The sequence below is a fragment of the Sarcophilus harrisii genome, chromosome 4 (assembly GCF_902635505.1).
Source record: "Sarcophilus harrisii chromosome 4, mSarHar1.11, whole genome shotgun sequence".
In the NCBI taxonomy this organism is placed as follows: Eukaryota; Metazoa; Chordata; class Mammalia; order Dasyuromorphia; family Dasyuridae; genus Sarcophilus; species Sarcophilus harrisii.
The window spans coordinates 299646186-299671697 of NC_045429.1; the positions used below are offsets into that span (position 1 = coordinate 299646186).

General features: G+C 38.2%; 1 protein-coding gene across 4 annotated transcripts in view; it reads left to right on the forward strand.

Moving 5' to 3' along the window:
• The window catches only part of MGAT5B (alpha-1,6-mannosylglycoprotein 6-beta-N-acetylglucosaminyltransferase B), a 122586-nt gene that overhangs the window by 82251 nt on the left and 14823 nt on the right, over positions 1-25512 (forward strand). For 3 of the 4 annotated variants that reach the window (XM_003768680.2, XM_031965555.1, XM_031965556.1), the window contains 7 exons: positions 9577-9708; positions 11717-11850; positions 18661-18791; positions 20618-20623; positions 22764-22919; positions 23876-24022; positions 24650-24766. In XM_003768680.2, the coding sequence (XP_003768728.1) occupies positions 9577-9708; positions 11717-11850; positions 18661-18791; positions 20618-20623; positions 22764-22919; positions 23876-24022; positions 24650-24766 (823 nt within the window). The remainder of the gene's footprint in view (positions 1-9576; positions 9709-11716; positions 11851-18660; positions 18792-20617; positions 20624-22763; positions 22920-23875; positions 24023-24649; positions 24767-25512) is intronic. The other variant, XM_003768679.2, reaches the window with a different exon arrangement.

A 25512-nucleotide genomic window follows, 5' to 3' on the forward strand; every position in this document is an offset into this window, starting at 1 on the left:
TCCAGGTCCAAAGTCCCTTGACTCCATTTACTGCTACACCTTTGGTCAGTGGCCAAAGACAATCTTTCTAGGATTTCTTTAAACTACTTATCTTTCATTGGGAAGAACCTATTATCATCTTCCTGGAGGAGGATGCCCCCACTGAATGGATGTCTCTGGACCAATTTGCCACTCCTATCTTTTGTATTATTTGTGTCCCTTTTTGGATATGGTGGTATCTTTTGATTTGCATATAAATTGGATTTAAGTGAGGCAATGTTGCTTTAGGTTGTCAGCCTCACTCTCTCTTCCAAAGTCATCAAAGTCCAGTGGCTTGACTAAGTCATGACAATTGGTGATGATTCAGAATGCAGTGAATAACCTTAATTGTCTTTGGTGTCTAACCAAGCTCTAAGTGCTCCACAATACCTGTTTCACTGTCTTCATGGCCATCGAAACAAATTGCTCTCATCTATCCATTCCCATCAGGGGAAGTGTCCACATGTTTGGGGTAGACAACCCCTAACTCACCAAAAGTTGTGAGACTCCTTGGTTACCCTAAACCTGTTCTGACCTGCCTGCAGAAGGTTTACTAGTGTGTGGCTGCTGTGATGCTACAGCATCTTGAAACCACAGATGAAAGTTGGGTGAACTAAGTGGACACCAAAGGGAGAAAATAGCCCTGAAAAACAGCTCAGCAGACCTCACACCTGAGATAATAATCTTCCCTGAACACCTGCTATACACTTATACCATTTTACCATTTTTACCTATCTCAAAATTCTGTGGCAATAGGCAAGTGGCAAAGCATTAGGTGCAGATATGCTGGAAACATAGTCACAACCTTGCACATAGGCAACCCAGGCCACAAGGTCATCTCATTGGAAATAGCAGTGGGATTCAGCAGCCAACTAGGTATCTGAACAGCCTTTTTTAAGAATCACACTGCTCACCTCCTGGTCTAGAGAGGGAGCAAGAAAAGGTACCTTAAAAGTGTCTGTTTTACCCAATCCTGGCGTGCTTACTATTACAGATGGGGATCCCCCCCCCAAGACACACACACACACACACACACACATACACACACACACAACTTTTACAAAGATGATTCTATTCATCACTGGTACATGGACAACATGAAATTCACTATACTTAAAAGATGAACAGCTATTATTGCAAGAGAACTCAGCAGGTATTGCATCCAAATAGCTTCTCTGAGTGAAACAAGACTGGAAAATGAAGACCAGCTTATCAGAACTGGATACATATTTTCTGGAGTGGCCATAGTAAAGGGGAGCACTATGCAGCTGGCACAAATTCTGCAATTAAAACTAATCTATTCAATAAGCTTGTATTTCTTCCAAAAGGAATGAATGACAGACTCATGACAATGCAATGCCACTTGCAGGAAAGCACTTTGCCACTATCATCAGTACATACACTCTCACCATGATGAACCCTGATGAGATCAAAGAAAAAATTTATGAAGACTTGGAGATCCTCATCACCAATGTGTTGAAAAAGAGCAAGCTTACAATTCTGAGTGACTTTAATGGAAGAGTAGTCATAGATTATCAGTCATGGCAGAGAATCCTTGGAAGAAAGGAATTGGAAATAGCAACATCAATGATCAATGATTACTATTAAAGACTTATGCATCTCATCTAATCACCAACACTGTCTTCTATTTATCTAAAAACAATAAAACAGCATGGATGCGCTCTTACAGCAAATATTGGCATTTAATAAATTAATTGGCATTGTGAAGAAAAGAGATAGAAAGGATGTGAGAGTGATGAATTTACAGAGTGCTGGACTGATCATAGACTTATCCTCTCCAAGCTAAATATTCACATTGAACAAAAGCAGCTGCCCCAAGATAAGACATCCACCAGAAGATTTAATGTCAACACATTAATTTGGAGAATTTGGAGAAGAAATTGAGCCAAAACACAATTGGCCACAATGGAGCATAAATGGAGTAGACAGCTTTTAGAGATTTGATATATAGCACTGCATATACTCACCTGGGCCAAAACATTCACAAACCTCAAGACTGGTTTGATGAACATAATGGGGAAATTTAGAAGTTACTAAACAAAAAATAAAACAACAACAACAATAAAAAAACCTCTACAAGGTAATAGCAAGATAGTTCATTCATCTCTAAAAAAAAAAAAAAGCAGCATTTATCTCCATCAAAAGTAAAGTGCAAGTGAAGCTTAGAGAGACACAAGATTCTTGGCTCAGTTAAAAGGTAAATGAAATTCAGCTTATGCTGATAAAACCCAATCTAAAGTGCTTTTGTGATGTCCTGAAGACTATTTATGGATCAAATATCTAATCGTGCAGCATAATTATGCAATGCTGATGGATCCATATTGATTAGTAATAAGGAGAAGAGATGAACTAAATACTTCCATTGTATTCTCAATAGACCATCATCAATCAACACTAAAGCCACTTTATATAACTCAGGTTGAAATCAATCCTTTTTAGCTAAAGAAGTATTAAATACCATTAATGTTTTCTTGTGTGGCAAAACACCTAATGCTGATTCTATTACAGCTAAGATTTACAAGCAAAAGGTCCGTTGAGCATACAAAAGCTGACTGAAAGGGCAACGAGATAGTGCAGTGGATAGAGCACCAACCCTCAAGTCAGGAGGACTTGTCAAGTTTAAATCTGGTCTCAGACACTTAACACTTCCTAGGTGTGTGACCCTGGGCAAGTCACTTAACCTCAATTGCCTAAGGGGGGAGGGGAAGCTGACTGAAATTTCTAGGTTATATAGCAAGAAGAGATTATTCCCCTCAAAATTTAAAGAGATCCATCTCTATAAATGTAAAGGAAATGGATTATCTGTGACAAGATGGGGACTCTATCTTAGTCACTGCTGGCAAGAATCTCACCAGAGTCCTCAGTAGGTTGATCCTTTACCTAGAAGATGGTCAACTACCTGAGAGTCAGTATATCTTCAGAAAGTATTGATAAGGTGTTTGTTTCCTGACAACTGCAGGAGAAATTCCAGGAGCATTCTTGAGATCTGTATACAATGCTCATCGACCTGACCAAGATCAAAAGGACTTATAGAAAATTGTGAGAATTCTTATAAGGTGCTAAATCACTGGAATTGATAGAGACAATAATTATCTAATTTCATATGGTACTTAACAGTTCTCTAGTTCACTAATGAACTTAGTACTTATTAGAGTTCATACCTTTTACACCTTTACGATTCACACCTGTAAGAGTGCATATATAAGCTAGGAGCCTCAACCAGGATTGAGTCCAGGAGATTTACAAGACAGAAGCACAAGCCCACTTTCAGAGGCGGAGTCAGATTCATTCCAACTTCAATCTTTGTGCTGGCTGGAGACCTTCGGAGGAGGAGAGGCTGAAGCTGTCAGAGGCAAAGTTCCTGGACTAGTAGCAGGAACCTTCTTAGAGCAGGCCTCTAAGAAAGCTAACTGGGACCAAGGAAGGAGACAAGACTTAAAAGGAAACAATAAAGGATTTGGACTTTAACTCCTGGCTGAATTTGAGGTGATTATTACTCTGAACTGAAACTAAGGCTGCCTCCAGAAGCCCCCCAAGAAACCTGCTCCCAGAGAAGATTATATTTTAGAGAAGAACATTACAGAAAATTATGTTAAAATTTGATTGCTCGTGGTTCATCAGTATTGTATATCAATTTCATGATCCCATGGTCACCCAGGTTCTGAATGATTGATGATGTTTTTATGCTTTTCCAATCACCAATGGAGTGAAATAAGGCTGTGTGGTTGCTCCTGTGCTTTTTAGCATGATGTTTTTAAGCAATGTATTCAGACACCAATGACAACAAAAACAGATCAAAGTCAGCTACCACACTGATGATAAATTATTTAACTTGAAAATGCTACAAGACAAGACTAAAGCAGAGGGACAGTTGGTGCATGATTTTTTTATTCACAGATAATTGTGCACTCAATGCAGCTTACAGTTTAAATACTTAATAATTAAATACATAAACAGATAAGTTCACTTACCTTGGCAATATATTCTAGGGATGTACACATAGATGATGAGTTTGATGCATGCATTATCAGAGCTAGCTCACTGTTTGGGAGGTTTCAGAGGAAAGAGTGGGAGAGAAGAGATATAAAGACTGTTTACTAAAGTGAAGGTCTATAGAGCTGTTGTGCTGATTTCTTTGTTGTGTACCTGTGAAACCCAGACAATATACCAGCAACATGCCAGGAAATTGAATTTTTCTAGTTGAATTGTTTTAGGAAGATTCTGAAGACCAGTTGCCAAGACAACCTACCAGAAAGGGAGGTCCTTTCTCAAGCTATATTGTCAAGTGTTCAAATTCTATTGCAGAGAGTTTAACTCTAATGGATTGGCCATGTTGTTTGAATGCCAAAAGTACATTTGCCTAAAAGACTATTTTACAAAGAACTCAATGCAAGGCAAACACTCACATGATAGAAGAAGCAATATAAAGACCCTCTTAAGGTCTCTCTGAAGAACTTTAGAATCAATTGGAGATACTGGCAAAGGACTGCTCTGCATTGCATGTCCACATCAAAGAAGGTTTTGTGCTTATAAGCAAAGCAGGATTGCTGTAGCTCAAAAGAAACAGGAGATACACAAATTTAGAGACATCTCTATTCTAGATGTTCATATGGACTATTTGTGGCCAACTTGTGGTAAGGCCTGTTGAGCTCATATTGGTCTGGTCAGCCACATTAGGACATGCTATACTCTGAGCCAAACATAATGTTGTCATTTTGGCCCTCTTCTAGAATGAAGGACAACTGACCATTTGTGGCTTTCTGGGACAATTATATGAATCTTTGGTACTTACAAGCTAATTATGAATCAATCAATCTACTAGCATTTACTTATCTACCATGTGCCAGAACTTTTTTTTTGGGGGGGGGAGAGGGAGGGAGGTGTTTGGATCAGGAAAGGGGAGTGATTGTAAAAGTACAGGAATGATAAGGTATCACAAGTCAAAGGAATTTGGAAGTCCCTGTTCTTGAAAGCTAAGAATGATGGGGTAAAGCAAAAAGTCTGGGGAGTAATAGAGTACTGGGAGCTATGCCCGCTATTTATGCTATTATTTACAAATGATTTCATATCTGTAAAAATCATCCCTTCATTTTATAGACAAAGAAACCAGAAAATTACTAGTTCAAATTCACATAGCTTAGAAACTGGAGACAGGATCAAAATCTAGATAGCCCTGACCATTGGTTTTTTCCATGATACTACATTATATCACATCTCAATCAATACTGTCATTGCTCTAAACCTCTCCCCATTAAAGGGCTAGGTCATAAAGTTTCCATAAGACTTCCTATTGAGGGGTAAGGATAAGATGACTAGGAGAAATGAGATGACAGTAGGAAGGTTTCATAAGTATAATTCCTATACTCATAAAATGCATAAGATTATAGATCTCACTTAACAGATGAGTAAACTGAGACTCAAAGTGGGCATCTTTGATGGTTTTTAAAGTATTTCCCTATTCCTGTTAATGCATGCATCCAAATCCATTAATTAATTCAATGTATATTTGTGGTTATAAAAATACAGTTTTGATAATAATAAAATACTAGCTAGCATTTATATATTATAAATATTCATATATATTTCTACTTATATATAGCTTTAAGATTTACAAAGCATCTTGCAAATATTATTTTATTTGATCCTCATAACAATTCTGGGAAGTAGGTGTTATTATCACTTCATTTTATACATGAGAAACTGAAGCAGACAGCAGATTTACTCTGGGTAACATAAATAGTAAGTATCTGAGTCCAGATTTTAACTCAGTACTTCCTATCCCAAGTTCATCTCTCTAAACATTGTACCATATTGCTACAACAAAAAGGGCACAATATTAGGTCAGACCCTACACAAGTCAACAAGTTGAGCCTCAGCTTCCTTATTTTTAAACTAAAGATAATAACAGTTTTGTGTAGATTAAATGAGATATCAAATAAGATAATGCATATGAAGCACTTTTCAAAGCACTCTATAAATATCAGCTATTAGAAAGGGGTTACAAAGACAAAATGAAAAATAATCCCTGTCTTTCAGCAGATTATATTCTACTACTGAGGTATAATATTTCTATATAACTAAATTGAAAATAAATTGAAGAAGAGAGGAAATTAAGCACTAAAGAGAATTAGAAAAATCTTTCTAGAGGAGGTATTACATCTGAGCTGAGTATTGAAGAAGGTTAAGAATCCTAAGAGGTAGAAATAAGAATGATGTATTCTAGGCATTCAGGACAGTCTGCTGCCAAAGTATAACAGAGAAATGTAATGTCAGGTTGGGAAGAATAGCAAATAAGCCAGTTTGGCTGAAACATGGGGTACCAGAGAAGGAGTAATATGAAACAAGTCTGGAAAAGTACTCTGGAGTCAGAATGGAAAGGATTTAAAATACTAAACTGAAGGAACTTTTAATCCCAAAGGGACTAGGAAACCCTAAAGAGTCATGGACAAAGATATGATGTGAACAGGGTCAGATGTGAACATTGGGAAGATTATTTTGTTAGCAGTGTGAAGATTGAACTGGAAAAGAGAGAGAGCCCGAAAGTAAGAAGATCAATTAGTAAAGTCTAGGTGAAAGTCAACGAGGCCCTGAACTAGGTTGGTATTATTTGTTGCTGTTATTGTTGTTGTTCATCTTTTATTGGTGCTTTAGGAAAAAGAACAATGACATTAAGAGGATGATATCTTGACTTCCAAGTGACTTGGATTTAAGGGAGGCAAAGCTGTGCAAAGTCATCAGTCTAATTCTCTCCTTCAGGCATGGTGTCCAGGGAGGACATAGGTCAAGACAACTGGTGATGGCCCCATTTGCAATAGGTATTCTTGGCTAGAGTCTTTCCCAAATTTCAGTTTGTCTGAGGCCAAGCCCATTCAGTAATTAAAGGCTAAATAAGGATTGAGATTTTTTTAAATGGCCTAATTTGCCTTCATAAAAGAAGTCTGGAAGGACTTAGTCTGGAAGGAGAAGGCTTTTAGATCTGCAAGTGGAGAGAAAGGGGTAAATGCTAGAGATAGAAGATTGACAATACTTGGTTATGAATTGAATACTGGATATGGGAGATGAAAAAATGAGAAATTGAGAATGACTCAATGGCTTCAAACCTAGGAGATGAGAAGGAAAACAGTGACCTTAATAGACTTAGGGAATTTTGGAAGAATATTGGATTTAGGGTAGAAAGAAAATTAGTTTTGTTTTGAACATGCTGAGTATGAGAAGCCTTTGGGACAAGCAACTCAAAATGTCTTTCAGTTAGTGTGACAGGCCTGGCATCCAGGAGAAAGATTAGGTATTTATTTATGGATTTTATAGTCATACTGCACAGAGATGATAATTAAACCCAGTGGAGCAAATGTGATTACCAAAAAAAAAAAAAAAATAAAGAGAAAAAAAAGAAAAATATATGGTAGAACTTTGGGGACACATATTAAAGGAGAATAATTTAAAAGATGATCTAACAAAGGAGACTGAAGGAATGGTCAGACAGCTAAGAAAAAAGAAGGTAGTTTCACAAAAAGTGAGTCTACCCCCTGCAAATTTTCTTCTCCTACTCTCCCTATTGAAATCCATAGGATATTCCACTATCTTTTCGGTCGTTCAGGCTCTCAATCTATGTGCCATTCTTAACTTTTTTATTTTGCCAATTTCTCTCAAATTTAGCTTTATAACATCTCTGTTTTGTGTGGGGTATGTGTTATACACACACACACACACACACACACACACACACACACACATACACAGAGTCTCTTCTGACACTTTCCCCTGATACCAGATCTGGTACCCCTCATCACTTCACTCCTGGAATATTTAGTAGTCTTCTGGTTGGTTTTCTCTTTCCACTCCAGACATTGTCCTTTCAGAAGCCAAAGTGATCTTCCTAAAATGCAGGTCTGACTATATCATCCCTGTCTTTAAAAAAAAAAAATCCCAGTGGCTTCCTATTACTTCCAGAATTAAATATAAAATACTCTGTGTATTTTTTATTTGGCCTCTTCCTATATTTCCAATCTTCTGCTTTTCTCATTTCCATGAACTCTGAGATCTAGTAACATAGGTCTTCTTGCTATTCCTCAAACAAGACAATCCATTTCCTCACTTCATGAATTTTCACTGACTGTCCCCTATGCCTAGAATTATTTCCCTCCTCACCTTCCCTTCCTGTCTTCCCTAGCTTCCTTTAAGTGTCAGCTAAATACCTTTGGCAAGAAATCTTTTCCTGATCCATCTTCAAGTTCTTGCTTCCCTGTGAGATTATTTCCAATAGGAAGATGACAGTCTGTTAAGGGGAGTGATGTGAATTAATTCTGGAAGGGTAGTGTGGAGCCAGACTCTGAGTCTAGATTAAAAGTACTGAATTTTCTTCCCTACCAAAGTGATCCTATTTGTGTAGTGGGATAAAGTGAGTGAAGGAGGGGATGGTGAGGAAGTGTCTTCTCTGTGTGATTTCATCTCAAAAGACATACCCTCAGAATCCCCTGAGTTCTTACACAAAGGATTGCAAATGAGTCTTGTCATCCTCCCATGATAGTGACCAGCAACTTATGAGGAAAACAAACTCAAAAGGGGAGAAGAAACCAAAGGTTTATTTTAGTTCTTAGTATCTTAACCCTTCTCCTCTTTACAAACATACTCAGGAAGTAAAGCTCAGCTTATCATCACAATCTTGAACTTAAGTTAAATTTAATAAACAGTAGACCCAACACATTTACTGTGGGAAGTTGTCATTTGGCTACTCAAAAGGGCTGGTTCCTTGAAAGGCCTGATTAGGCCTTTACTCAGCTATGGGTCAAATAGAAACTCCTCTGTTGTCATTTAAAGGCCTTTACAATCTGGCTTCAGTCTACCTAACCAGGTATTATATATTAGTTCCCTTTACATACTGTATCCAAACTATCCAGACATCTACTTGTTGTTCCTCACACATATTATATACATATACACATTCTGTACTTTTGCACTGGCCTAGAATGCTTTCTCCTCACCTCTACCTCACCTCCACGCCTTATCTCTAGATTTCTTTAAAGCTTATCTCATGTGAAGGAACAAAGAATATTCTAATTCCCCCATCTAATTATTAATATCCCTTAAAATTTATTTTATGGGCAACTAGGTGGCACAGTGAATAGAGCACCAGCCCTGAAGTCAGGAGGACCTGAGTTCAAATCTGGTCTCAGACACTTAACACATCCTAGCTGTGTGACCTTGGACAAGTCACTTAACCCCAATTGCCTCAGCAAATATATATATATCCACCTTGAATATATTTTGTATTTAATTTTCTGCATACAAGTTCTCCCTTCTTTTCCCTTCCTTGGGGAGAGGAACTGTTTTGTTTTTGTCATGATATTACCATCACCTGGTATAGTACTTGGGATATATTCGATACTTAATAAGTACTTTTTGAATGATGTTAAATCTCATTTAACAAATTGGAACACTATTCTTTGTATTATTACTAATAACCTAGACTTGGTTGGGGCAGAGTTGCCCTTTCTTGGATGCCTGGTTGGCCCAAATTCTGAAGGGTTCCTTTCTCAGTAACTTAGGGGTACCGCCAGGCCGGGGAAGCTGTCCACTCACCATACCCCTGCCGTTTGACCTCATCTACACTGACTATCATGGCTTGCAGCAAATGAAACAGCACATGGGACTGTCCTTCAAGAAATACAGGTGAGAGGCAAGTGTTGGGTCAGAGGTGAGGGTGGGGAGTTGGAGGACAACATATGGATAAGATCTCTAAAAGTTCTAAAATCCAGGACTTTATAGTTTTCTATAAACTCCAGGTTTATAGCTTTCAGATTCTAGTCCCTTCTTTTCAGACTGACCTCCAACATTGTTTTGTTGTTGCCATTTTGTTGAGGGGGTGGAGGAAGAGTTGTATTATTTTTTAGTAAGTGCTATAGTTTAAAGAGGTGTTTTATAGGAGTTACTAGGATTATTAAATGTGGTTGAGTCCGTTTAGGAAACTATTGCTTAGATGAGAAGTTATCTGGATAAGACTTGTATTCCTTTTGCACTTAAAAAAAAAACTGGAAGTAATTTAAGTTTTTCAGGCTGTCTTACCAGAATGACTTGTTCTATTTTCATTAAGATTGGTAGGTACTTTTGGTGACTTTGGGACCTCTACTACATGGCACATATATTTTATCTAATGCCATGTCCTATATGATTAAGAATAAATCCCCTCCTTCCATCTCCTATATTTTCCTTGTTGCAATGATTGGTCTCATAAGCCACTTTTGTAAGAAGGGAACATCTTTCCTTATAGGAGGAGGTTAATGCTAGAGGAGTGTACAAATTCAATTCAGCTATCATTTGTTTTTCAATCATTTAACCTAACCAGAAGAGAACAAAAACAGAATCCCCTTCCCCATCTGCCTGCCCCATCATGACACACACTTGAGTATAGATGAGAAGAAGAATGCAAACATTTCCCTGGTCTTTTTTTTCCTTCTTTCCCAAGCTGCCTTTATGCTACCTGAACAAGGCCTAATTCTGACTTTGCCCAGATCTTTTGGCATTTTCTGAACTACCCATCCAGTGTCCTTGCTCTTACTTGCTTCCATTTTGGGGGATAAGAAATGCTACTGGGCTGGCAAAGCAGATGATATTGATGAGGGGTATAGTGATGGGGGCAAAAGAATCTGGGAGTAATAGCAACAATCTAAAGACAGTCAACAGAGGTTCCCAGGTCTCTGCTTGTCTCCATCACTACAACAATTCATCTCCTCACCCCTATCTAACCTCCATTTTCACATCCCCCACATCCATTTCAGTCCTGAGAAAAACAATGGAATCACTCCCTGGTATATCTACAGCCAGGAAAATATAGAATTAAATTTAGCACAGATAGTCCTTCTATTTATTACATTTTCTCTAATCCCATTGGCTATCCCACATGATTTTATTAGAGTAAAAAAAGTGACAAGCTGCATTATTGCTTTTATTAAAAATTAATTGCTGAGTTCATTCAGCTCTTTTGCACCCTCACCCAACTTTAATCTCTTACAGTGGGAATAATGCCAAATTCAACATTTCTTTGGTATGAGGAACAAGCACCTTAGAGTAGCCTGGGACTCTAAGGAAGGAGATGAGGCTCCTTTTGGGGCAAGTTTAAAGCTTAATGACTTTTTTCTATTTCTGGAGAAATGCCGAGTCCATCTCCTCCCTTCCTTTGGATCTGCTGGACTCAATTAAGAAAAGAGGAGGAAACTATCATTGTGTGATTGCGTCTAGCTGTAGCTGTGTGATATATTACATTGCAGTCAGATCTTTTATTCTGAATGGCAGAATCCTTCATAGAAAAGCTTTCTCTGGGCTATCCAGACACATGTGATTGAGCAGTCAGAGATGAAGGTGATAGAAAACTTACAGAGTTAAGTAAGATCTTGTCTAGAATGGAAGTAACAGATGGAGAATAGCTTCTAGAACTGTTTTGTCCTTTGCTTCTTCAAAGAACAGACTTTCCAGTTTCCCTGAATTTTCTTTTATACCCAAGAAAATATTACACTAAGAAGGTCAGATACAGCCTAAGGATGTAAGAAGTTCAGAACTTCCTCAGAGGCAAAGACTTAGACTATCCCTAGAAAGATTTCCATGACATGTAGGTTCTGTACTTGCTGCTCTGTAGACCTAGACAGATAGACTATTGACCATGACCCTTATCTTTTTCTGATAGGTGTCGATTCCGGGTGATTGACACCTTTGGCACAGAACCTGCATACAACCATGAGGAATATGCTACTTTGCATGGTTACCGGACCAACTGGGGTTATTGGAACTTCAACCCAAAGCAGTTCATGACGATGTTCCGTGAGTGGCCCTCCATGTGGGACTGGTGAGGGGTAGGGCCTTCTCATGAGTGTTGAATGTTATCATCTGGTTCAACTGGAATCTTATCTCTCTTTTCTGAACCAGAAAATAAAGGAGAGAAAGAAGGAGGATGACACTAAAGTGGTTCTTTCCCCAGGCCCCCACCATCTCAGAAGGGTGAAGGAAAGGGAATATGCATTTATTAAGCACCTACTGTAATGCCTACTGTGTTTCTCTGAGAAATGCTATCCCTTAATGATGGAGAGGTAACAGGTTGAGGGGAGAGGTTCAGAAGGGAAGGTTCTTGCACAGAAGAACCCCCTCAGAGTTTAAGAAGTAGAAGATTAGAAAGGGGAAGCTTTTCTTGGACCTGGAAGGAACCTTGGAGATCATTGAATCTAACCTCTCATTTCACAGAAGAGTAAATAGACTTTCGGAGAGGTTAAAAGATTTGCTCAGAGTCATAAGATTTAGAATGAGATGGCATCTTAGAAATCATTGAGCCTAAATCTCTCATTTTACAGAAGAGGAAACTGAGAACCCAAGAAGCACACTTTCCCATCATCTCCCAGTAAATAGTCAAACCTGAATTAGTATCTATTTGTTTTAATGTCCATTTCAGAGCTTCCTTTGTTATACTATATTGTCTCATAAAACAAGAAACAGAATACCTTATTTATCTATTATTTCTGGGTAATCAGTCATCCCAAAGAAGACAATTTTCCAAGTAATTGGAGCAAACTTCTTCCAGACTCAAAGCTGGAGAAACAATGAGATGGCACGGTAAATAGAGTGACTATCCTGGAGTCAAAAGGACCTAAGTGAAAATTTGGCCACAGACATGTACTAGCTGTGTGAATTTGGATTTGGCCACAAACACGTATTAGCTGTGTGAACTTGGGCAAGTCACATAACCTCAATTGCCACCCCTTCAAAACAAAAACAAACTCAAAACAGGAAGCCTCCTTAAATAATAGTAATCTTTCTAACTTGGTTCTAGATTATGCTGCCTTCTTAAATATAGGCTAGGGACAGGGGAAAAAAGCTTGGCCTATGGATTCTTTGGTATCTGGAATTCCTGGATTGAGGAAAACTGTAGGGTGCAGCTGTTCTGCACTATCTAGCCCTACCTGTTTACATAGAAGACTAAGTGAGGTGACTATGTTGAAGTGATCTCCTCACCTTTTTACAATACACTAAGAACAAAATCAAAAATAAAGACATTCCTGCCCTCAAGAAGCCTACATTCTAATTGGAGGAAGTATTCAAGCAATAGTCCCACTGCCTACTTAGCAATTCCATTTTACCTATTTTAATCCAGTTGTTAGAATTGTCTGTAAATTAAGAGTAAATAGATTCAAAGTAAGGGCCTAAGTAAATGATATATCCTTTAGACTGCAATTTTGTATTCAGATGTCTGGTTCTTGGCCAGGTTCTATAAAACTAAGATTATTAGATAACAGCTCCAGTTATTATATAAACAAGTAAAAAATGAAATCCTAGCACATAAAGTAAAGAGGTGAAATGGAGATGGGAACAGGTTAGAGAAGATTTCTTTGGAAGAAGTGAGTTTTGAGCAGGATTTTAGTGGAGAGAAAGAAGGAAAAAGTTTCAAACAGAAAGGATAGATGGAGGTCATATATAATGGTGGAGAAACTGAGGCAAGATAAAGATTAGAGAGTTTTTAGTATTTTATTTATGGGAGAGCTTAATTGATTGACTGGATCGGACTCTCGTCTCAAAGTATCCAGCAGGAATGTGAGTTCTCAATGACATTTATAGCTCTTAGTTCAGGTAGCTAAACAAAGGCAAGGGGTGGAGTCCAAACTCTGGACTCCTGGTAGGGACCATCAATCAGATTCTGGCAGATTGGGAGGTAGGACCATAAATTCTTGATGACTTAGGATGAGTTAGGAGCCAGGAAGTCTGAACTCCCCCTTATCTTGAGTTTACAACATTTATAATTTATAATCTTAGAGTAACTAGCCCTGAGTTATATCAGTCCTAATGAACCACAGTGGGGTTTCCAACTAAGGGATTGAGGCAGAACAATTAAGGGAAACTGAAGCAGAACAATTTAGGGAAACAGGCAAAAAACTTAGGGAAACTGAGGCAGAACAATTTAGGGAAACTAAAGCAGGACAATTAGGGAAACTGAGGCAGGACAATAAAAGGGAACTGTGGTACAACAATATGTGAAGGGAAGGGCACCAATTACTCTGAGATAGCAAACTGTTTAGCTTGGCTAATGCTAAAGTTATTAAGGAAGGATGTTAATGAATTAAGGATAGAAGGCTGAACATGGGAATGAAGTGTGGATAAGACTCAGTGGCAAACCTTAGAATTTAAATAAAGTAGTTCGCATTTGACCACATAAATCAAAAGATTTGAGGCTTTTGAGTAGGAAAACAGAAAAACATGTTTAAAATTATTCTGGGGGTTCAGAGTAGACAGGGAATGTAGTAGAGGCAGCAATCTCAACAAGGGAAGCATTGTAATGTTTCGGATTCCAGAACACTACAAACCAAAAGCTCCCATTAGGAAAATGCCTAATGGAACCTCTATGTGTCTCTACACCTATGATTCTGTGAATCTCAGAATTTCCTCCCAGCTCTCAATCTTTGTCATATCCTCATTAGTATTTAGAGGCCATTTTGTCAAACCATCTCATTCTATGAAGAATGAAGAAAATGAGCTTTACTAGTTCCTATCCTCCCCCCACCCCAAATGCCAGTGAAGTAGTACAGTAAATTGAGAGCCAGGCTTGAAGTCAGAAAAACTCAAGAGTTGAAATCTGCTTCAAACTAGCTGTATGGCCATGGGGAACTCCTTTTCCTCATCTATAAAATGAGCTGGAGAAGGAAATGGCAAACCACTCTCTTTGCCAAAAGAATCAGATGCAACCGAAATGACTGAACATGTAAATGACAGTACTAAGATTTTCATTCATACTCTCTGATTCCAAATCTGTCCCAGTCCCCTTTTTAAGTCATGCTGAGATTTAAGATCTAAAAAGAAATTCCTAAGCAGTACTCAGCCCCTTTCAAACTATTAACTATTGATTTATTTTCCCAGAAGAAGAAACTGGGAAGTTGAATGCTTTTTTCTAGATCTTACCCTCCTGGACTTGCTTCTGGAACCTTTTAATTATCTGTAATACTTCTACAACTCACTTTTTCTGATTTATCTAATTCCAAATCTCTCAGGACAAATTCCCTACTGCTGGAAGGGAAGGAATAATAATAATAATAATAATAGTTATATAACACTATGTGGCAGGTACTATGCTAAGTGCTACATAATTAATATCTCTTTTGATCCTTACAACTACTCTAAGAGGTAGGCTATCATTAACCCCAGGTCCAGTATTCTATCTATTATACCACTCAGTTGCAAAGTATGACATGGAGACCCTGTGGGCCATTCTTGGCAAAGCTATTGAAGTAGTTTGCCAATACAAACAGAGGTTAAGTGCCTTGCCCTGGGCCACACTGCTAGTAAGTGTCTGAGGCATATTTGAAACTTCATGATTTTGGTCTTCCTGACTCCAAGCCCAGCACTCTGGCCACTGAATCCCTAGCTGCCTTCTAGACAAACAGCTTTAAGTGACTTGCCTAAGACCACATAGCTAATTAGTGTCTGATGTAATTGATGTCTTTTCTAAATAGGTATAAATAGAAAGGGTCTGGGTTTAATTGACAGGAGGTAAAGAAAGAAAGAATTCAAATGGTCAGGGCTGGGAAAGGCTCATATTTGCGAGGGGCCTTGTTCTCAGTGTATTCTGCTGCCCCTGGTACAACAACTTTATTAAGTACTTACCTAATATATACTAAGTACTAATACTTGCCAAGTACTACACTACCCACACAGTATACAAATAATTCCATAGTTCTTCTGGGTGAGATATACAGTTTAGATAAGATGTCAAAAAACTTACAACTTAATACTCTGAATACCCAATGTTATAAACTTAAGTAATTTAAAGGGTTACAAAATAAACTATTAGAAAAAATTTCAAGTCACTACTGATAAAAGGGGTATAGGAAGATATGTAAGTCTAACTCAATAAATACACTTTTAATACAACTGATGAAATTGAGCCTGGATCCCCAAAATATATATGACACCATGCTGGGCTTAGAGAGGTAAAGACACCTGAAGTTAGGAGATCCAAGTTCAAATGTGACCTCAGACACTTAACACTTCCTAACTGTGTGACCCTGGATGAATCATTTAACCCCAACTGCCTCAGCAAAAAGAGAGAGAGAGTAAGAGAGAGAGAGAGAGAGAGAAAGAGAGAGGTAAAGACAGAATCAACAATGTCTGCCCTCAAATAATTTATATTCTTGTGAGAAGACACAATATAAACACAAATCAATATCATATTAGGAAAAATTGAGGAAAGAATAGATTAACAGCTGGTGGGCAGAGATCGGGCAAAGCTTTATAGAAGTGGCAGGAGATAAGGTTTGTAGGAAGAAAAGGTTCTAAAAGGAAGAGGTAAATGCTTTCTAGGCGTGGGGGCAAATGGTGCAAATATACTGAGGTGGAAGATATAATGTTAAGGAAAATTTAGGAGTCTTGTTCATTTGGAACATAAGAAGTTAGTGATACGAGATATGAAATATGTATACTTATTGTGTATCTAATTTATATTTTAATGTATTTAACATCTACTGGTCATCCTGCCATCTGGGGGAGGGGGTGGGGGGGGTAAGAGGTAAAAAACTGGAACAAGAGGTTTGGCAATTGTTAATGCTGTAAAGTTACCCATGCATATATCCTGTAAATAAAAGGCTATTAAATTAAAAAAAATGGAGATATGAAATAATGCTGGGAAAGTAGAAGAGATCCAGAGGCAATGGGAAACACTGAAATTTTTTGATTAAGGAAGTTCCATGATCAGATCTGAGCCTTAGGAAAATTATAGTTTATCCCTTCCACATTGTGATTTTTTCCATCACAGTTTCAACATATCACTGGTCAGCATAAGCAATCAAATGGAAATCTGGGGAAAGTTTCATGGAAGTAGCAAACAACAGAAGAAGGCATGCAGATGACAGAAAAAATAATTGAAAAATTCAGAAATACAAAAAATACATAGTATTGTATAAAATCAACTCAAATTTTACAATGTGGGGATTAAAATTGTTCCTCCTGTAATAAGAGACTGAGGCATAGCTCTGAGCCAACAATACTTTTTAAAAGGGTCTGTGGTCTCTAAAAAAATGGACTTCAGCTCTTCCTCACAATCTGAGAAGTCTCCTTCTTCCAGAGCCCCATTTTTATAGGGCTAGATTTCTAGACATTCAAAAACAATCATACCAAATACAGAATAATTCCATCAATTGACATATGACACATAAGTTAAAGTAAGCAAAGTAATATGTCAGAAGGATCATGAATTGGGTAAAGCAAGAAATATCTCCTGACAATATGGATGAGTTTCTCCTTGTATTATGCAGGAGAAGATTGTAGAAGCTATCACAGTCAGTGAGCTAAATGGTTCTAAGATGGTCACCTATTTGTTGTATTAGACAAAAGAGAACAGTCCAGAGGTAAAAAAAAAATAAATTAGAGGACTTTCTATGCAGTTGAGTAACCTCTGTCACTCTGGACTTTGTCACCATGACAAGGAAAAATAAGAGTAGAGGCCCTCTAGTTAAGTTTCTATAATTAAGCAAGTGAACTTAGAATCTGCAGCTCACAGCTCTGGGCCTAATATACAGAACTTTGATATTATTCTATCAAATTGATTAATACTGATTAAAATAGAGTAGAGGACCCAATTAATTATTTCTCACAACAATAAAAGAAAAAACTCAAGAATTCTTCTCTGATATGAAAGGAGGGCCAAAAATATTTTACATGGATTTTCCAGATCATTATGGGGAGGAGGGAGAATGAAATGCTCCTAATCCCTGAGATGTAGAAGAATCAACTAACCTTAGCAGTTTTGGATATGCAATAAAAAAGAGAAAGGATACAAAGAAAACTCTAAGATGATGAAACTGGATAATTGGGGGGGAAAGAGTACTCTCAACAGACAAGGGGAAGTTTGGAGGAAAGGCAGACTGGGTAGAAAACATGAGTTCTGCTTTGAACTCTTGAGTTTAAGATACCTACAAGGCATTCTAATGGAGTTTTCTAGCAAGGAGCTGGAGATTTGGGACAGGAGCTCAGGAGAGAGATAAAGATTCCAAATAAAGATATGTAAGTTTAGGATAAGAGGAGAAAAAGTGGAGGGGGGGGGGAGTGGAGGGGAGGAGGCTTATTGGATAAAAGAATATCTGTAGAGGAGACTCAAATCTTGGGATGGGAATTGGGCTGAGTTTTGGGGGGGGATGGAAGGAAGAGGGAAAGTCTGAGCTGAAAGGGAAAGCTCTTGTTTTGAGTATTAATATCTCTTAGGCTAATGTTTTATTCGAGATTTGTCAGCACCCAGGTAACAGAACTATTTTCCTTTGGCTAAAACAATTACAGGTATGTGTTATTATGTTGAATTGTGTGTTATTAGGTTGGAAGGGAAGGAGATGGTAGTATGAAGAGGGAGAAACTGATAATCATTAACTAATCTGGATGAGATAATATTCCAATTTCCTTCCAACTCTAAAAATCTATGAAAATGAGCTCCATTGGAGTTCTATTTCTACTCCCTCTCTAGGCTCACTTCCTCCTTACCATCCCTACCCCTATCACTGCATGACCAAGTTCCTTCTTTGGGGGGAATGAATAGTCCCAGGAGAAGGTCCTAAATGTGTAGGTGACCCTTCCTTCCTTTCTCTCCTTCCTGCATCTCCTGGCATGCAGCTCATACACCCGACAACTCCTTCATGGGCTTTGTGTCAGAGGAGCTCAACTCAACAGAGAAAGACCTTATAAAGAACAACAAAGCCAGCAATATGGCTGTGGTATATGGCAAGGAAGCCAGCATCTGGAAGGTGAGAACCAGAAGCCAAGAGTCTACTTCTCTTCTACCATCCCCTGATCATCAAAAATCCCAATGTTTAATAAATATGGATTAGAACTCAAGACACAGAAAATTGGGAAGATTTTCATTAAAAGATCCTCTTTAACATATGTGGCCAAGGTCCATCAGGATCCATGTGTGTCATGGGGTTATGGGAAAGGGAAAGATTCAGGAGAGTAAAAAACCTATTAAAATGACTCTTCCATCCATTTGATTGAAGTAATTTACTAAAATGACTGCTATACTTGAGTATAATGTATTCAAGAACATGTTAATGATGTGTAGTGAAATCTAGAAAAGGAAATGATGATTACAACGAATAAGCATAACTTGTCAAGAACACATGAAAACAAACCAACCCATTTCTTTTTCTTTTTCTTTTCTTTTCTTTTCTTTTCTTTTCTTTTCTTTTTTTTTTTGGATTGAGTTATTGGACTAGTAGGTCAGAGGAATGCTATAGATATAGCATATGGATATAGATATAGCATGACAAAGATTTTGGTGAAATATTTGACAAGTTCTTCATGATATTCCTATAAATAAACAAGATGGAGAGATATGAATTAGATGACAGTGCAATTAAATAATGGATACCTTGCTTTGATCAGAGTATCTCTAAAGAACTGCATTCAATTCTAGGCAATATATATTTAGAAGAAGAGAAATGATAGAACAGCTTCAGTAGTGGGAAATCATGCTTCAGGAAGATTGATGAAAACAACTAAATGTTTAGCTTGGAGATTAGAAGACTTCTAAGTATGTGTCTTGGAATATTCTAAGATATGGAATATGGAAACAGTATTACTTTGCTTGGCCCCAGAGGCCAGACCTAGGAGCAATAGTTGGAAGTTACAAAGAGGCAAGAAAAATGATATCAAGGGGGGAAAATTCCCTAACAATTAGAGTGCTCCAAAAGTAGATTGGAATGCCTTCAGAAGTAGTGGGTTCCTTGCTCATTTGAGGTCTTCAAGAAAAGTACAGTAGAGAATACAGTAGAGCAAACATATGGATTTAGGGCAAGGGTCCTCAAACTTTTTAAACAGGGGGCCAGTTCACTGTCCCTCAGACTGTTGGAGGGCCGGACTATAGTAAAAACAAAAAATTTGTTTTGTGGGCCTTTAAATAAACTTCATAGCCCTGGGTGAGGGGGATAATCATCCTCAGCTGCCACATCTGACCCATGAGCCATAGTTTGAGGACCCCTGATTTAGGGTATGGATTACACTCTACATGTCGACTGATATGCTTTCTAACATTGAAGAGGAATAGGGGCTTCCACAGAAACCTATGTTTTCTGGAAACCTAAGGTTCATAGAACATTATAATTGGAAAGGACCTTGGAAATTTAGCCCACCCATTTCCAGAACTCCCTCTCCCAGATCAGAAGACATTTGGTTAATTCTCAGAAGAAATCCTTGCTTTCAATTTAAAAAATACCTAGTCTTGAATCCTGTTCCACTTACCATCCTTAAAGGTCATTTGACAGAAATATACCCAATTATTCTTTTCCTTCTTATAGGGACAGAACAAGAGGATTTAGGTTAAGCACCAGAAAGAAACTTGGCTGTGGGGTGAGACACTAAATTGATCACTGGGGAAAGTAAATTCTCTTTCCTTGGGGATTCTTAGGAATCACATAAAAAATATAACTATTTTAATTAGGCCAGATAAGGAGAAAAAAAAATGGCTTGTCCTGAGAACCCCTTTTAAAGAACCCAGTGTGGATTAATGGATGAGATACTAATGTATCCCTTCTCCCCTCTTTTTTCTTCTGCCCACCTCTTGGGGATGCTGCAGATGCAGGTATGGTACAAGTGATATGTCCCAACTTCTGATTGTTCTTTATTCTCCTCCTATCTGTTGAGTCTTGAACAGTGAAACTTGGTATCTGAGCTACCTGTATTGGGTTTTACTGAGGAGGGAAATAGTCTTGTGAGAAGACTAGAAAGACAATAAGAGTAGCTGGATAGAAAGATCTTTCTATGAAGGGGCAGACCAGGACCCTGAAACCCAATTTGACACACTGTCCTGAGGACTGAGAGTGAAAAAGGTGCCAAGGAATAAACTATATTGGTGATATGCAGCAGGTAGCACCAAGAGACCAGTTTGTTACAGTGGTAACAAGGTAAAGACTTGCAGAGAAGAATATTAAAGGAAAGAGCAAAAAGCCCCAACTTCAGTAGAGAACTTCAGTGACCCTCATGGGGTTGAAAGGAAAGGGAATGAGTCTGGGAAAATCTTTGCTTCTCACATCTGATAGTTACTTTTTTAAACAAGATGATAGTGCAGAGAAATAAAGAAAGCAGAGAGGATAATAAAATAAGTGAGCTTATTTTTACAAGAAAAGTGAAGATACTGCCCTGGGAGAATAAAATCGTGAAGTCTAGTAAGTAAAGGTATTCTTCACTAGATTTAAATGCCTAGGGCATTGTTGTTTAGCAAATGATCTCATGAGTCTTTCTAACTACAGGAGAACAAGAATTTTTTTTCTTCGAGGAGGGAGATAAGGAAGTAAATTGAATCAGGGGACAGATTCATGACTAAGGGTGGGAGAGGGGGATAAGAGGGTGAGGAAAGATGGAAGAAGAGAGGGGAAAGGTTATTATATTCCTGAAAGGAAGCACAAGTCCAGCTCCAGTCCAGTGATAGCTTAATGGGGCTAGTAATGCAGACTGCAGTTTTCAATGATTTTCTGCCTTGCAAGGAGTGCAGCACTAATGAGACTAGGACCACAGTTCCATCTAAATGTATGAGCCAGTTACTTTCTCTCTGTTTCACAGCCTCATTTCTATCCCTGGCATCAGGGATCTAGTTAGCTTATAAGGGAAGCAGGGAAAATAAGGAAAATCTATCCCCACTACTGGAAAAATACTTAGCCTGATAATGTTTAGTCATAGCATTCCAAGCTGAAAGAGACTTTAGAGGTCATAAAGTCTAACCATCTCTGGAGAGAGAGAGAAAGCATTAATGCTTTATAATTAAGGAAGGCTTCAAGGAGGAGGCAGCACCTGAATTGAACCTTAAATAAAGGAATATTCCAAGAGACAGAAAGGAGGAGGATGTGCATTTCAGGCATGGGAGACAAATTGTACAAATACATCAAAAGCCCAATTTGATTGGAACATAGTTTCATAGAAAGGAGGTGGAGGTAAAAAGGCAGAAGGCCGAAAGGTAGCTTTGCACCGTATTATGAGAAGTGTTCACTGTCAGACTAAAGAATCTGTATTTTATCTTAAAAACAGAGAGCTGCTGAGACTTTGATTTGGGGGGAGGAGGAATGATGTTGACTGGTCAAATCTGGGCCTCATGAAAATTATTTTGAAAGTTGTCTCAGACACAGATTTTCTCTACTTTAAATGACCCATGCTAAAATCTCTAATTTCTGAAAGGAAAAATGGAAAGATAACTAATAAGTTGCCTATCGGCATGACTTTTATAGAAATTTTATATAACCCTCAACCCCTAGAATTGGGTTTTTCAAACAGTAGATGCTTAATAAAGGTTTACTTGAGATATCCCTGTGGTATTTGAGATACCAAGGCCCCTTACCTGGGAAAATGCCTTTCCCTAATGTAAGTATTTGCACTTGAGATTGATGGAATGAATCCTCCCCTCCCCACTTTGGGCTCAGCATTGGGAAAGGCTTAGGACCAGTATCTCTCCTTAACTTCTTTTCTTACTTCTCTTTCTCTTTCCCTTCTCAGCACTACTTCCCTAGGTAAATATAAGGTAAGGAGAGCTAAGAGTTATAGGAATTTAGAATTGAAAGTCAACCTAATCCAATTGTCTCATTTGGATAGAAGATGCCATAAGCCCTTAACTCCCAGTTGTGAGTTCTTCTCATTATACCAAGTATTCCTGACTTTTCATCAGTTATATTATGATGCCTCATAGGTGGTTCTACATTATTCTGCACAGGTAATTCTTTCTCTTCTTCTCCCAGGGCAAGGAGAAATTTCTGGGCATCTTGAACAAGTACATGGAGATTCATGGCACTGTGTACTATGAGACTCAGCGGCCACCAGAGGTACCTGCCTTTGTGAAGAACCATGGCCTTCTGCCACAGCAGGAGTTCCAACAGCTATTGCGAAAAGCTAAGGTGAGGGGCACAAAGTCACCTTTTTTTTAATTTTAAAAACATTTTTAAGGCAATGGGGGTTAAGTGACTTGCCTAGAGTCACATAGGTAATAAGTATGTATCTGAGGCCAGATTTGAAATAAAGTCACTTCTAAGGCCAGATTGAGAGCAGTGGGGGAACAGACAACTAGAGATGAAAGTTATTCCAACCTGTTCGTACAATGACTCATGAGTGGACATAATACTGGAGAAGCTAAATCACATTAAGCTTGAGAATCTTGCTGCAAATGAAACAGAAGAAATTGCAGCACAAGGGCAGGATGGCTCATGATTGTTCATGCAAACAGTGGAAATGGTAATCACATGTCCTAAAGCTAGTAAAAAATATTATTTCATGGGACATTTGGTAATTGTTGTTGTTCAATCATGTCTGACTTTACATGATTCCATTCTTTTCTCAATAATATTTTATTTTTTCCAAATGCACATAAAAATAGTTTTCAATATTCAAAGAAGAAAGTCTGGGTTAGAGAGGAAATAGTCTTATCGGGATGAAGGAATGGTGGGTCTAGGAGCTACTGCTCTTGAAGGGCCAATAGCTCTTGATTTGCTAGCTCCACATGGCCTCAGGTGTACAGAGAGTTCACATTTGCTGCTTTGGAAACTATGGCAAGGAAATATGGGTTCCCAGGTAGACAGATCTATGCCACAGGGAGACTCATAAGGGGACTACTTGATGGCATTAACCTAATTAAGGCTGGCAATCTTGATAGAAGAATAAACATGTTTCTGTGTAGAAATAAATGCTTCTTATAACTATCTGATAGCCTCTGGGAGAAAAATTTTGGATCTATTTCTTAGTTCCTACTTTTTTCCCACCTCCCCGCTAAAATCTCACACACCTGCTCATGTTTCTCTGACATGTGTGACCTATTAGTCAATTCCTGTTCTAACAATACTGCTTCCTATTCCCCTAGCTCTTCATAGGATTTGGCTTCCCCTATGAAGGTCCTGCTCCACTAGAGGCTATTGCCAATGGCTGCATCTTCCTGCAGTCCCGCTTCAGCCCACCTCATAGCTCCCTCAACCATGAATTCTTTCGAGGAAAACCTACTTCCCGAGAGGTAAGTGATGGGAGGAACCAGATATAACTAGAAAAGGGCTGCTGAAGTCTGTAAACGTGCAGATAATCCTCTAAACTGGCTTTTAATTAGGTCTCATAGACTGACTGCCCTTTCCTTGTAACTTTTCCTATCATGGGTTGTACTATTTCCATGGAGTACCTTTCCCTACTGCCATGTATTCTTCCTGCCACTTTTCATTTCCTCTGTTTCCTTTCAGTGATATAAGAGACCTGAGGTAATTACTTCCTAGCCCCCAACAACTGAATTTACCTCAGTTACCAGATCCTACTTATATCTTGGAACTTAGGGATTCCAATAACAATTATTCCATTGGATCTCCAGAATGAAAGAGAGACTAAGGCATGGGAAGTAAAGTTAAAAATTTTAAGGTTAAAATCTGTGAGTCTAGGGTATGTAAATAAAAACACAAAAGCTGTGGGGCTAGAACACAGTTGGTTGGGAAGGAAAGTAGAAGGAACCTGGGAAATATGATGAAATGGAACAGAATCAAAGAGTTTGGGACTGTATTCCTTCAGCACATTTGGGTTGGAGGGCTGTCTGGCTTTCTATACTTGGGCTACCTCAGCAGGACACAGAGAAGCTGAAGACACCTTGTGTCCTGGTCAGGTGTTTTCTCAACACCCCTATGCTGAGAACTTCATTGGCAAGCCACATGTGTGGACAGTTGACTACAACAACTCAGAAGAGTTTGAGGCTGCCATCAAGGCCATCATGAAGATTCAGGTGAGAGGTTGTGGTAAGCCCATTTAACCTTATAGGGAAAAATCAGTGGGAAGAAAAAGGCAAGAGAATCCAAGGTCAATTTCTGGACTATGTTCTATTATTCTATCTACCAGTTTTAAGTTTGGTGGTCTTACATAGTTATTCTACTTTAGTCATACCTTCCATTCATTTTTAACATTTTCCATCAAAGACAATTTCATAGAATTTGAGATTTATAAAACAGGGAGGCCAAAATATTCAAAAAGTAATAGAGTTGGAGAGGACCAATTAATATAAATTAATACATATTTGTTAAGCACCTATCATGTGCCAGAAATTATACTAAATATTGAGGGTATCAAAAAAAAAAAAGGCAAAAGACAATCCCTGCCCTCAAAGAGATTATAATCTAATGGGGGGAGACAGTGGGAAAAACAAATATATACAAAGCAAGCTATATACAAGATAAATAGAAAATAATTAACAGAAATAAGGCACTAGAATTAAGAGGAATTGGGAAAGGCTTCCGGTAAAAGATGGAGTTTTAGTTTCTTAAAAAGAATTCAGGAAGGTCAATAATGGGTAGAGAAGGGAGAACATCCCAAGTATAGGGAACAAGAGAAAATACCTAGAATGTTTTGTTCATGAAATTGCCAGGAGACCAGCATCCCTAATTTAAGAGTAGATGTCAGGGAATTAGGTGTAAAGAGACTGGAAAGGTAAGAAGGGTTAGGTTATGAAGAGCTTTGAATGCCAAACATAACATT